Genomic DNA, 13,361 nt, shown 5'->3' on the forward strand with positions numbered 1-13,361 from the left:
TGTGCAACCTGTAGGAGTATTTGGGGGACAGAGCACAGACAGGGCTGGGGGGGCTAGGCCAGAAAGGAGTCGGTAGAAGACAGAAAGACCACCAAACCTGCCTGCGGTGCGCGAGTGAAAGGCCCTCGGAGTTAGCTTCATCGCGGGAGATTCCAATGATTCTGAAAGCTTTGGTTTCAACAGCGTGAAGCCGCGCTAGGTGTGAGGCAGGAGAGCAGTATTCCATTGAGCTGCAGATTAAAGCCTTGTATGTGGTGAGGAGCTCAGGTGTGCCAAGGAAGGACTTTGCACGACGGAGGATGCCCAGTCGGCGACTGGCTTTGGAGGCCAGCTTGGAAATGTGGTTTTCCCAGGAAAGATCATGGCAGATTGTGAGACCCAAGAGCTTGAGTGACAGAACTTCTTGGAGAGGATTTTTGGGAATGTAGATGGGAGTGTTGTCCAGTTGGTCTTTTCGGAGAGACATAGTGAGAGTGTGAGATTTGTCAGGATTGAAAGACATGTTCCACTTGTTTGACCAGTCTGTGATTTTGTTCAGGTCTGCAGAGAGTGAGGAGGCTGCAGACTGCCGATCTGAGGTATGGAGTGGCAGAGAGTGGAGTCATCAGCAAAGAGATGGAGAGGATTTTCTAGAGAGTCGGAAAGATAATTGACGAAGACCAGAAAGAGCACAGGGCCCAGAACACTTCCTTGGGGATCTCCAGCCTGAACAGGAAGGGGAGATGAGATAACCCCATTCAGGGCCACACGTTGACTGACCAGAGAGGAAGTCCGCAAGCCATGCGTGGAGATTTCCATGAATACCATAGGAGGAGAGTTTGGTGAGCAGATTGGGGCGCCAAACCGTATCGAAGGCACTTGATATGTCGAGGGAGACGGCTCTAATTTTCTGTTTGACATTGAGGACCTCCATCCATTGTTGAGACAGCAGAAGCAGCATGTCCAGAGTAGAGTGACGTGGTCTGAATCCAAATTGATGTTCAGAGATCAATCTATTGGAGAAGAGGAAGGATTTGATATCTGAAGCAATGATGGATTCCATGACTTTGCTGATAATTGGGAGCAGGCTGATTGGTCTATAGTTGCAAGGATCTGTTTTTGCACCTTTTTGTGTAAAGTGGTAATGTTAGCTAATTTTTAAGCTGATTGCAGATGGCCTTGACCAAAAGAGAGGGTGAAGAGAACAGAGAGGGTGTGAAAGAGCGGCAGAGTAGGATTTTAGGACCCGTGGGCTGATGCCATCTGGTCCAGTTGCAGAATCAGAGTCGAGGATTGACACAAACGTCTCCACCTTGGCAGGAGAGAACGACACCGAGTCCAGGAGCAGCTGGGTACAACTGGGTACGGTGGGTGCAGAGAGAGAAGGGTTTTGGGACACAAGATTTTGAGGCAAACACTGAGTTGAGGCATTCAGCTTTTTCATGTGCGGAGTCGGCTGTGTAGCCGTTTGAGGTAAGGGATGGGATGGAGGGGGAACAAACACCAGAAACGGATTTGACAAGATGCCACCAGGATTTGGAAGAGGGAGACAGGTTTGAGAGTTCACTCTTGAGAGTAGAGAGATATTGTTTCCTGGCTCTCCTGAGGGTAGACACACACTTGTTCCGAGTTGTGAAAGGAAATAAGATTGCCTTCCGTTGGATTTGCCTTCCAGGTGGCGAAGGCAAGTTGTTTCAGGGCAACTGCCTCACCACAATATTCCGTGTACCATGGACGGGAGGAAGGGTATGACAACTGAAGCCGAGATTGGATAAATCTGTGCATGAGAGGGTGTAGTTTACTTTGGAAGAATTCCCAGGCAGAGTTGATGTCAGAGGCAGTAGAGATGGGAGACCAGTCCAGGTGATTGATGGCTGCTTGAAGACCATGCCAGTTGGCCTGAGTGAAATGCCAGACTCGTCGACGCTGAGGAGGCTCTCTGAGAATGGCCAGAGAGATGTCCACTTTAATCAGCATATGGTCAGATGAACCAATTGGAGCAGAAGAAGAGCAGCAGACATTTGCAGGGAAGTTTGTCATAACCAAGTCTAGAAGAGAAGATGCTCCATTGACTGATATCCAGGTTGGGAAAGTGACAGATTGGGTCAGTCCCAGTGAGTTGCAGAAGTACTTTGCTGAGGTGCCATGGCTGGTGAGAGAGGTACCCACACCCAGCCAGCTGGCATGATGACAGTTGAAATCACACACATATGAGGAAGAGAGAGTTGGGATGAGTAGATAGAAGTTGGTCCATGTTATCAGACAGTGAGATGTAGACGGAGTCATCAGTGTTTGGTGGACGGTACAACACACATATGAACAAATGGTGGGAGCGAAGGGGAAGCCGCAGCCAGAGGTACTCCGGGGGGTGAGGTGGTGAAAGGGCTGTGCAGGGAGAGCGAGGAAGAGTTTTTGATAAAGATAGCAACCCCACCTCCAGGACGAGATTCAGGTCCATCATACTGGAGGAGGGAGTAACCAGGAAGAGATATTAAAGAATCAGAGACATATTGAAGGAAGAAAGTTTGTTAAGCAGATCAAGTCTGGTTTGTCAGAAGCAACCTGTAATGGAGAGGTCAATGAGGTTTGAGCGAAGACCCTGCATGTTTGAGGTCCATACCGTTAAGGAAGAGGAAGGGGGAGCATTTAAATTTTTGAAATTAAGAAGTAGTGGAAGTAGAAGGAAGTAGACGACGGGGAAGACCGAGAAAGACTTGGCTAAAGATGGTGGAAGAAGAAATGCGGGCAAGGGGGTTAACGAGGAGAGATGCAGAAAATAGGGCAAAATGGAGAAGATTGTCATGGGGACCGCAAGGCTAACCCCCGCTCTTGCAGGGAAAATGGCCTTAAAATGCATGTTGTTGTGTTGTATTTTTTTTAAATTAAGACTTTGAACAAAGGGTAAGATGTTTGGGGATGTATGGGGTGAAAAAATGACTGGAAAAAAACAGTGAGAGAACGAAAGTAAATGGACCACAAACGACCACCGAGAGGAGACAACAAAGCCTCGAGGCCTGGAAAACCAGGCCTGAAAAACGCGGTAGGAACCAACTGACGTTTATTATTATTTTTATTTTTTTCCGTGTGTACAAGATCGAGGCTCGTGTAAGAGCCAACTTTGATCACAAAAAGACAAACTTAATACAGATTATACACAGGTTTGCACAATTTACACCAATATCTAACTAGAAACACAGTCGGCACTCGCACCGTAAAATAAAAATAGTTTTGACAAAAATAGAAATGGCAAAAATTCTTTACTCTGGTAGCGTGGAGAGCTTGGAAAAACACACGACCTTGCCGGCAAAACCGGAAGCGATATTTTAGTAAAAAATTTCTGTAAAACGTATTTTTCTTGTCAGAGGCTAACCCGGTGAGTGAGTGAAGGTCCAGTATGATGGACCCTATGGTCCACTTCCTTCTACTTCCACAACAACATGCATTGGTTTCCGGTCTTGCTGGCGACGGTTCGTTTTTTCGCAGGTCTCCACGCTCTCCATCGAAATCGAAGTTAAGTCATTGTTCCAATTTGTATTTTCGTTATAACTGTATTTCTTTTATGGTGTATGTACGTATATTGTCCCGTCAAAGATTTTCGGTGCAAATCTTTCATACCTGTATTGAAAATCGCGTTAATTCGTGTCGTCTCGAGGCCCTGTACAGTGTACACTGTACAACCTTGAGGCTTTGTTTTTCTCTCAGCGCCTGTCGTTTGTGATCCAATAACTTTCGTTCTCTGTTTTCGCAGTCTTTCCACCCCAAAGCCTACTTCCTTATGTAAATCTCAACTCAAAAAAAAAAAAAAAAAGACATTACCTTCTCTGTGCTCATTCGTTTATTCTTTCTTATTCGTTCGTTCGTTCTTCGACCACGTGTTTCTCCCCCATTTCCCCAGATAGATTGTCAAATTTCAATTCGTTATTTTATCGTCCATGTGATATTTATTGATTATAGTTAGTTTTGGTTTGAATTTCCTGTAACTCGTATTTAATTAATCGTGTTCTGCTCCTCGTGTGTGGCCTTGTACTGTAGTTGTACCCCCGTCGGTGTTTTGTTAACTTAAGTGTGTTTTGCTTGGCTCTTGGTTTTTTCCCTTCTACCCCGAACATAATACTGTCTAACGTTCTAAATCCCCACCCCCCCCCCCCCCCCCAAAAAAAAACAAAAAAACAAACCAAAAACATTTATTTTATTTTCTCCACGTGTACTGTTGTCTCATCCTGTATTTTCTGTCCAGGTGTGCTGTTCGCCCCACCCCCATTATCTCCTTGCCATCCACCGTTTGCCCTGTTCACGTGACTCGTGGTGGTCCCTCTCGGCTCTCCCCCCGTTGGTATTTTTGTGCATATAAGATTGTTCATTGTTCTGTTTAAATATTTTTAAATATGTTTAACCTTTCCCCTTCTGTTTTTTATTCAGTGGTATATTACAACACGCTGTTTTTCTTCCTATTTAAAAGGCTTTTCTCAATTTCCTCTCCAACTCATTCCACTTCAAAAAAAAGAAATTCAATATCTTATACGTCTCCCTCACTACATGGTCTAAATTCACATTCATTCCATCCCTCCTCCATCATCCTGAACCGGATTGCTAACTTGAAAATCACAACAAACCCAATTTGTTATCAATGTTCGTCTTTCATTAATCATCCACTTTCTAAACTCCCCTCTTGCCCCTCCCATCCAAATCCCCCCCCTTGCACCTACACTCCGAAACTTCCCCCTTGCCCCTCCACTCTTAAACTCCCCCCTTGCCCCTCCACTCCTGAACTCCCCCCTTGCCCTTCCCCTGAACTCCCCCCTTGCCCTAAACTTCCCCTTTGCCCCTCCCCTCCTAATCCCCCCCCTTGCCCCTCCACTCCTGATCTCCCCCCTTTCCCCTTCCCTCCAAAACTCCCCCCTTGCCCCTCCCCTCCTAAACTCCCCCCTCACTCCTGCCCTTCAAAACTCCCCCCCAATCCCTCCCATTCAATTCTCCCCCCATACCATTCCTCTCCAATTCTCTCTCCTCCCCCCTCCTCCTCCAAGCTGCCTCCTCCCCACTTCGTCTCCCTTCTATCTCATACCTCCACCCCCCCAAACCTTCTACTTTCCTCTGCCCCCCCTCAAACAACCCCTCACTGTGCCGCATCCCTTCACCAGCAAACCTTTCATCCTCCTCATCCTTCCCTTTCTTGTAACTCTTCTGCAACATCTGAAACACTATCAACTGCTCTCCCTACCTCCCCCTCTCATCCTTCATCTTACCCTACTCCTCCCCTCCCCTGTCCTGTACCCGATGCTCCCCCTCTCTCTTCATTAACGGTATGGACCTCAAACATCCGGGGCCTTCGCTCAAACCTGACTCATCTCTCCATACAGGTTGCTTCTGACAATCCAGACTTGATCTGCTTAACAGAGACTTTCCTCCTTCAAGATGTCTCTGATTCCTTAATATCTCTTCCTGGTTACTCCCTCCTCCGGTATGATAGACCTGAGCCTCGGCCTGGTGGTGGGGTGGCTATCTTTGTCAAAAACTCTCTTCCTCACTCTCCTTGCACTGCTCTCTTTCCTCCTCACCCGCAGGAGTACCTCTGGTTACGGCTTCCTCTCCGCTCCCACCTTTTGTTCATATGTGTTCTGTACCGTCCCCCAAACAGTGATGACTCCATCTACATTTCAATGTCTGACAACATGGACCAACTTCTATCCACTCATCCCAACTCTCTCTTCCTCATATGTGGTGACTTCAACTGTCATCATGCCACCTGGTTGGGTGTGGGTTCCTCTCTCACTAGTCATGGCACCTCAGCAAAGGACTTCTGTGACTCACTGGGATTGACACAATCTGTCAATTTCCCGACCCGGATCTCAGCCAATGGAGTATCTTCTCTTCTAGACTTGGTTATGACAAACTTCCCTGCTAATGTCTGCTGCTCTTCTTCTGCTCCAATCGGTTCTTCTGATCATGTGCTTGTCAAAGTGGACATCTCTCTGGCCATTCTCAGAGAGCCTCCTCAGCGTCGACGAGTCTGGCATTTCACTCAGGCCGACTGGGACGGTCTTCAAGCAGCCATCAATCGTCTGGATTGGTCTCCCATCTCCACTGCCTCTGACATCAATTCTTCCTGGGAATTCTTCCAAAGCAAACTGATCTCTCTCATGCACAGATTTATCCCATCTCGCCTTCAATTGTCTTACCCTTCCTCCCGTCCATGGTACACTGAATCTTGTGGTGAGGCAGTTGCCCTGAAACAACTTGCCTTTGCCTCTTGGAAGGCTAATCCAACTGAAGGAAATCTCAGTTCCTTCCACCAAGCTCGGAACAAGTGTGTGTCTACCCTCAGGAGTGCCAGGAAGCACTATCTCTCCTCACTCAAGAATGAACTCTCAAACCTGTCTCCTTCCTCCAAATCCTGGTGGCGTCTGGTCAAATCCGTTTCTGGTGTTTGTTCCCCCTCCATCCCCTCCCTTACCTCAAATGGCCACACAGTTGACATCGCACGTGACAAAGCCGAATGCCTCAACTCTGTGTTCGCCTCGAAATCCTTAGTCCCAAACCCATCTCTCTCTGTTCCCACCTTTCCCAGTCGAACCCAACTGCTCCTGGACTCTGTGTCCTTCTCTCCTGACAAGGTGGAGGAGTTTTTGTCAAACCTCGACTCTGATTCTGCAACTGGACCAGACGGCATCAGCCCACGGGTCTTTAAATCCTGCTCTGCCGCTCTATCTCACCCTCTCTCTGTTCTTTTCACCCTATCTTTTGCTCAAGGTCATCTGCCAGCATCCTGGAAATCAGCTAACATTACCGCTTTACACAAAAAAGGTGCAAAAACAGATCCTTGCAACTACAGACCAATCAGCCTGCTCCCAATTATCAGCAAAGTCATGGAATCCATCATTGCTTCGGATATGAAATCTTTCCTCTTCTCCAATGGCTTGATCTCTGATCATCAATTTGGTTTCAGACCAGGTCACTCTACTCTGGACATGCTGCTTCTGCTGTCTCAACAATGGATGGAGGTCCTCAATGCCAAACAGGAAATCAGAGCTGTCTCCCTTGACATATCAAGGGCTTTTGATACGGTCTGGCACCCAGCTCTGCTCACCAAACTCTCCTCCTATGGTATCCATGGAAATCTCCATGCATGGCTTGCGGACTTCCTCTCTGGTCGTAGTCAACGTGTGGCCCTGAATGGATTTCTCTCATCTCCCCTTCCTGTTCAGGCTGGAGTTCCCCAAGGAAGTGTGCTGGGCCCTGTGCTTTTTCTGGTCTTTATCAATGATCTCTCTGACTCTCTGGAAAATCCTCTCTATCTCTTTGCTGATGACTCCACTCTCTGCCGCTCCATTCCTCTTCCCTCAGATCGGCAGTCTGCACCCTCCTCACTCTCTGAAGACCTGGACAAAATCACAGACTGGTCAAACAAGTGGAACATGTCTTTCAATCCTGCCAAATCTCACTCTCTTACTATGTCTCTCCGAAAAGATCGACTGGACAACCCTCCCATCTACTTTCTCAACAATCCTCTCCAAGAAGTTCTGTCACTCAAGCTTTTGGGTCTCACTATCTGCCATGATCTTTCTTGGGAAAACCACATTTCCAAGCTGGCCTCCAAAGCCAGTCGCCGACTGGGCATCCTCCGTCGTGCGAAGTCCTTCCTCGGCACACCTGAGCTCCTCACCACATACAAGGCTTTCATCCGCAGCTCAATGGAATACTGTTCTCCCCTATGGGCTGGTGCTCCTGCCTCACACCTGGCTCGGCTTCACGCTGTTGAATCCAAAGCTTTCAAAATCATTGGAATCTCCCGCGATGAAGCTATCTCTGAGGGCCTTTCACTCACTCACCGCAGGCAGGTAGGTGGTCTTTCTGTCTTCTACCGACTCCTCTCCGGCCTTGCTCCCCCAGCTCTCTCTGTGCTCTGTCCCCCAAATATTCCTACAGGTCGCACAAGATCTGCCAGCAACCCTCTGATGGTTAAACTGCCGAAATCTCGGCTCTCTGCTCACCTTCACTCTTTCATTCCTCTTTTCTCCCGCCTGTGGAACAAACTCCCACACTCCCTTCAATCCCTCTCCTCCCTCCAGGTCTTTAAAACAGCTGTTCACCACCATCTCTTATCTTCCCCCATCCATAACCTTGATCTTTTCTACCCCCACTAATTCACCCCAGATCCACCTTGTTTGAAATTCCAACTTATTTCCTGGAAATCCTGGCAGTGTCCATATGTTTATACCTCTCCCACCCCCCCCCCTTCACATGCCCCCCCCTTCACATGCCTCCCCCCCTTCACATGCCTCCCCCCCTTCACATGCCTCCCCCCCTTCACATGCCTCCCCCCCCTTCACATGCCTCCCCCCCAAAGCCCTCTCCCTCCCACAGATCTCTCGATGTCTCCATGTTTCTCGGTCCCTGCTCTCAAATGTTGTGTTTGTGTCCTTCCCCCTCTCTCCCCATCTTGTCTACCGCTCCCGATGTTATTTGTTTTATGTGTCTGTTTGTCTTTCTGTGTGATTAATGTTCGCTCTTTCACGAGCCTCGATCTTGTATACAAAAAAAAAAAAAAAAAAAAAAAAAAAAAAAAAAAAAAAAAAAAAAAAATGGAGTGTCAGAAGCAGAAGTTGTGTTGGTGGAAGGGATGTATCAGGGAACAAAGAGAAGAGTTCTGGTTGGTCCTGGGATGTTGAAGGAGTTCAGTGTGAACATTGGTTTGAGGCAGGGAAGAGCTCTCAGCCCAATCATGCTTATCATGGTGATGGAGCTGGTAAGCAGGAAGGTGAACATGAAAGATATTAGGTGGAAGGTGTTTTATGCAGATAATCTGGTTGTTGTGGCTGAGAGTGCGTGGGAGATGCAGGAAGTACTAGGGGAGTGGAAGGAGGCATTTGAGAAACATGGGCTGAAAATGAGCATAGAGAAGACGGAAGTAATGTGGGTTTTGGAGCAGAGACTATGAATATCAGGTTAGAGGGGAAGGAGATCAGACAGGAAAATAAGTTTTGAGTATCTGGGGGGGGGGGGGGCAGTGACCGGGGATGGTGAGTGGGAGGCAGAGGTGTGGAGGAGGATTCAGGTGGGTGCGAATGTGTGAATGAGGGTGGAGGGAGTAATTGCAGACAAAAAGCTTTTTAGGAAATTGAAAGGGAAGGTTCTGATGTCGTGTGTAACACCGGCCTACCTTTACAGTCTGGAGATGATGGCACTGACCGAGAAACAACAACATAGGCTACAGATTTGCGAGAACACCTGGGTCAGGAGGATTGCAGGAGTGAAAAGGGTGGATAGACGGAGAATGGATGAACTGAGTGAGGACGTTGGTGTGCAGATGAGCTTGATGGGGAGATTGGTTAAATGCCGGCTGAGATGGGCTGGGCACTTGGTGTGGATGGGGGAAGAGAGAATGGCAAAGAGAGCGAAAAGTTGATGAAACATGGCAGGAGGAAAAGAGGTTGACCGCATTTGAGATGGGAGGAATATCAGTAATGCGGGGGTGGTTGTCGAGTGGAGAGAGTTGCCGGAGGACAGAGGGGATTGGAGGAGAATCGTGGTCAAGGCAGGGCAGGAGCTTGGTACTGTTGTGGATGCTAGATGTATGGGGGTAATGGTTGCAACCCAGCTGTCTCGGCCAGAGCTTCTGTAAGCATTGTAGGATAGGGACGTTTGGAGAAATCCGATCATTAATGTCACCAGAAGTCGGACACGACTTTACGGAACTGGATGATTCCATAAAACAATTTGAATTAAAAAAAATCTACATTTCCAGTTGAAACTCGTTCATTTCGCCGGGATTGTCCACCAATAATGACCATTCATAATAACAAGTGTTCCTTCTAACAGACTCACCTGGACTACAGTCTTGAGGAGCATAACATTTTCTCCAGACACCTTGTTTGAAACGTTTTTGTTTTCACATCTATTAGAAGGTTTGTAACTTGCTTCAGTATGCACAGGGTATTAGGCATGGTTTTATCATCTTTGCTTTTGATATTCCCCGACATATTTGACCGCACGTTCTGCGATTCATGAAACGTAGATCTCTTCACCCAAGCGTATCCTTTTGAGTTTAATGGTGATTGTGTATCGAGTTATTGGCTTCATGCTTTGTGCACTCTGAGGTCTTGTTCTCAGCCTTGCTGCACCAAAGTAACGGTAGGCTGCTCGGGCAAGGCCTGTTAGAGAGTGTGCCGATTCGTCTCCCTTGCTTGCACCAGGGTTTTGGCCCACTAGTCTGTTCCATGGACCCGCAGCTTTGAAGCAAACATCACAAAGTCTCAGCAGGTAATAGGTGAAAGCTCTATTTACAATCAATTTGTGTTTTCCTTGAGGTTAAAATGGAAGTTTTTTTTTGTTTGTTTGTTTTTTTTTGTTGGTTTTTCATGCCCCTAAGCCTTTGAATCGAGCACTTGCTAACAGGCCTGAGTGAGTAGTCCACATATATTGCACAGGCTGAAAATAGACCTCAACAAACTCTTCGTTCTCAACAAACCAACAAACTTACTTGTGTTTTCCTTTTTTTATTCGAACATTTTGGAATTGGGAGTAAAAGGGGGGCTTGGGGGTGGGGTCAGGGAAATGACAACAGCACAAAGACTATTTTCTGAATCGCAGGCAATCATATGGTACGCACGTGTTACTCATTCCTCTCTAGTGCATGTGGCCTCTGGTGCTGCTTCTCATGTCACTTTCCACATATGCCTTGCTGTTCCTTGGGAGTTCGGTCAACGTGAACATGAAGTGGCCCAAAGCACAATTTCTCGTTCCTTCGCCCATCCACAACAGCCACTTGCTTCCAGGGTACACACGTATGAGCAATCAACAGGTTGGTTTTAAAACTTTGAGCGTCAATTGAAAGATTTGTGAAATGGTCAGCCTGCCGAGCAGGGATCCCTCAGTGTTGTATACTATGACGGTGTAAGTGAAGAATTATGACTCAATTGGAACTTGTTACCTGTGAGCAAAGTTGACCTTTGTCGTTGTGCACAAGTTTTGTGTGATTGTGCGTATTATTTTGTGCAGCCCCTGCAGATGCACTGTAACCAGTGTGCCTTGGTGACAAGCTCTGGACACCTTTTCAACAGTAGTTTAGGAAGTGTGATCGATGCTGCAGAGTGTGTGTTTCGCATGAACGATGCACCGACACGAGCCTTTGAGAAGGATGTTGGGCATCGCACGACTTTGCGGGTGGTTGCACATTCTAGTATGGCGAGCTTTTCGAAGGTGGGTACACTTCTTGCCTCTTATTCAAAATCACCGTTTTTTTGTGTTGCGTGCTTGTTTTAGTCATTCCGGTACAATGGACAGTCAAAATGTCAATGAACTGTTAAACACAATCGAAGGAATGAACACGCAGGTAAAGAGAAAGGGTGGAAATGTACTAATCTGCAAGTTAGAGTTGGGTTAGGTAGGGTTAATGGGTGGATAAAAGATTGTGGATAGAGATGGGGATGACATGAGAGGATGATATCTGCTTTAAGGCCTGGAGGGAAGAGTGGCATCAAACGGTTATCTCACAACAACCAATAATTTTATATGGGGGAGTAGGGAAAGAACCCTTGATCTATCAAAACAACATGGAGAAATAAGTATCGTCGTGTGATTCCCTCAGGTGAACACCACAGGGATCACAAATGGCCAATAGCGAGCTTTTACTCCGAAGCGTTCAGTTCAATTGCGGACTTTATCTATGCGGGGGAAGAAAGGGGAGGAAGCTGAAGCGCTTACCTGAGTGATCCCGCCGGGCAGTCTTCAACCTGCAGAAAATAACTCGAACAAAAACCGGGTTTAGAAATGTACAAGGAAAATTTTTTTTTTTTTTTTAAACGAATGCCGGTAACAAGAAAAACGTGACGAAAAATAAAGTTCCTACATGGAGCGCTCCCAGAACAGACACCGTACACAGACAAATGGGGAGGATAAACTGGATAAAATAAATTAGGTGTGTGTACAGTTATCTCAATCAGCTGTGGTCTTTCTTCTCAGGAATCGTCTCCGACTGTTGGTGGGAAAACCCGCACGTTTTTTGGCGCGCGCGCACCAAGCCAGGCCTCGCTGTACAGTCCGTCTTGGATGGCAGGCATGCAGCTTGCCTCCCCAGCCGCGTCGGCCTCCGTTCTCCTCGCACGCCAAAGGATGGTGTCAGCAAGAGTGTCGAGGACCAAGGGTGAGCGAGAGGCAGAGACGTCGAGGGACAGAGGAAGATGCGAGAGGCGAGGAAGATGCGAGAGGCGAGGAAGATGCGAGAGGCGAGGAAGATGCGAGAGGCGAGGAAGATGCGAGAGGCGAGGAAGATGCGAGAGGCGAGGAAGATGCGAGAGGCGAGGAAGATGCGAGAGGCGAGGAAGATGCGAGAGGCGAGGAAGATGCGAGAGGCGAGGAAGATGCGAGAGGCGAGGAAGGGCAAAAGGCAAGAGAGAAAATGTTGTTACGTGGTCCTCCCTGTGACCACCTGGTCTCGGTGACCCCCGGACCTTGAGAGGAACCCCGCCAGAAAGATATATGATTTGTACGCTTTCGTAACGCAATCAATACCAAGTAAACCCTCCAGTGGACCAACGAAGGAAACAATCCAAATCAATAAGGAAACCACACCAAGGATCCGGATCAATCAACAATATATTCACCCCTGAGTAGAATCATCAACAACACAATACTTCAACCCTCCATATGCATTCCTACAATACTTCTAAGATGGCCATCTTATATATTCCCACCTTGCCCCCTACTTACGGCACCCTCAATGGTCAATGTCTCTCACAATGTCTCTGGGCCCCTCCCGACCCAGGTGAAGGTCGATTCGCGCCGGCGAATCGCGATCTCAAGTCAATGGCCGAACAAGGTCGACTAGGATGGCGATGTTCGCACCGACCCTGCGCCCCAGTAGCTCGATCTCCGCACGCGGGTGGTTGAACAGACCTCCTCCTGACGTGCTCCAAACGGGCACGTCCCGTAACGGGAACAGCTGCTGCAGCGGACCCCTTCTCGGCAAGCCACTGAGGTCGGAGCCCATGATCGCGGCCTCTGGGCTGTGAACGGCTCGCCAAGCGCGCGAGGCCCCAGGCGCCCCCGTACTTGTCCTCGTAGACGTTGAGGCGAACTGTGCCGGACGCTTGGTTCCTTCCAGGAACCCTCGGCAACCGGACACTTAACAGGTAATTACCCCGCGCAGGTAACTCCTCATGCCAGACGGGATTTTCCAACTCGGCGTGCTGCCGCAGGTAAAAGGCGACTTGTCCCGCGTCCGCTGGTCGAAGAAGATGGCCGCTTTTCTTTCCAGACCTTGTCTTCTTCTTTTCTTCCGGTTCACGATCCCGTTTCCGGTCTCGTGGTTACCAGGAGCGCTTCTACCCCTTTAACCACAACAACCTTTAATAGAATAAACATTAATAAGAAATGACCTGAAT

The 13,361-nt window shown here is 48.1% G+C and overlaps 1 protein-coding gene across 3 annotated transcripts in view; it reads left to right on the forward strand.

Annotated features, from left to right (window-relative positions):
• Positions 1-13,361, forward strand: part of LOC137438961 (alpha-N-acetylgalactosaminide alpha-2,6-sialyltransferase 5) — a 61,924-nt gene that overhangs the window by 23,759 nt on the left and 24,804 nt on the right. For 2 of the 3 annotated variants that reach the window (XM_078769374.1, XM_078769375.1), the window contains 2 exons: positions 10,610-10,780; positions 10,978-11,178. In XM_078769374.1, the coding sequence (XP_078625500.1) occupies positions 10,610-10,780; positions 10,978-11,178 (372 nt within the window). The remainder of the gene's footprint in view (positions 1-10,609; positions 10,781-10,977; positions 11,179-13,361) is intronic. The other variant, XM_078769376.1, reaches the window with a different exon arrangement.

This window comes from Myxine glutinosa, unplaced genomic scaffold (genome assembly GCF_964187855.1).
Source record: "Myxine glutinosa unplaced genomic scaffold, kmMyxGlut1.1 SCAFFOLD_2304, whole genome shotgun sequence".
NCBI lineage: Eukaryota > Metazoa > Chordata > Myxini > Myxiniformes > Myxinidae > Myxine > Myxine glutinosa.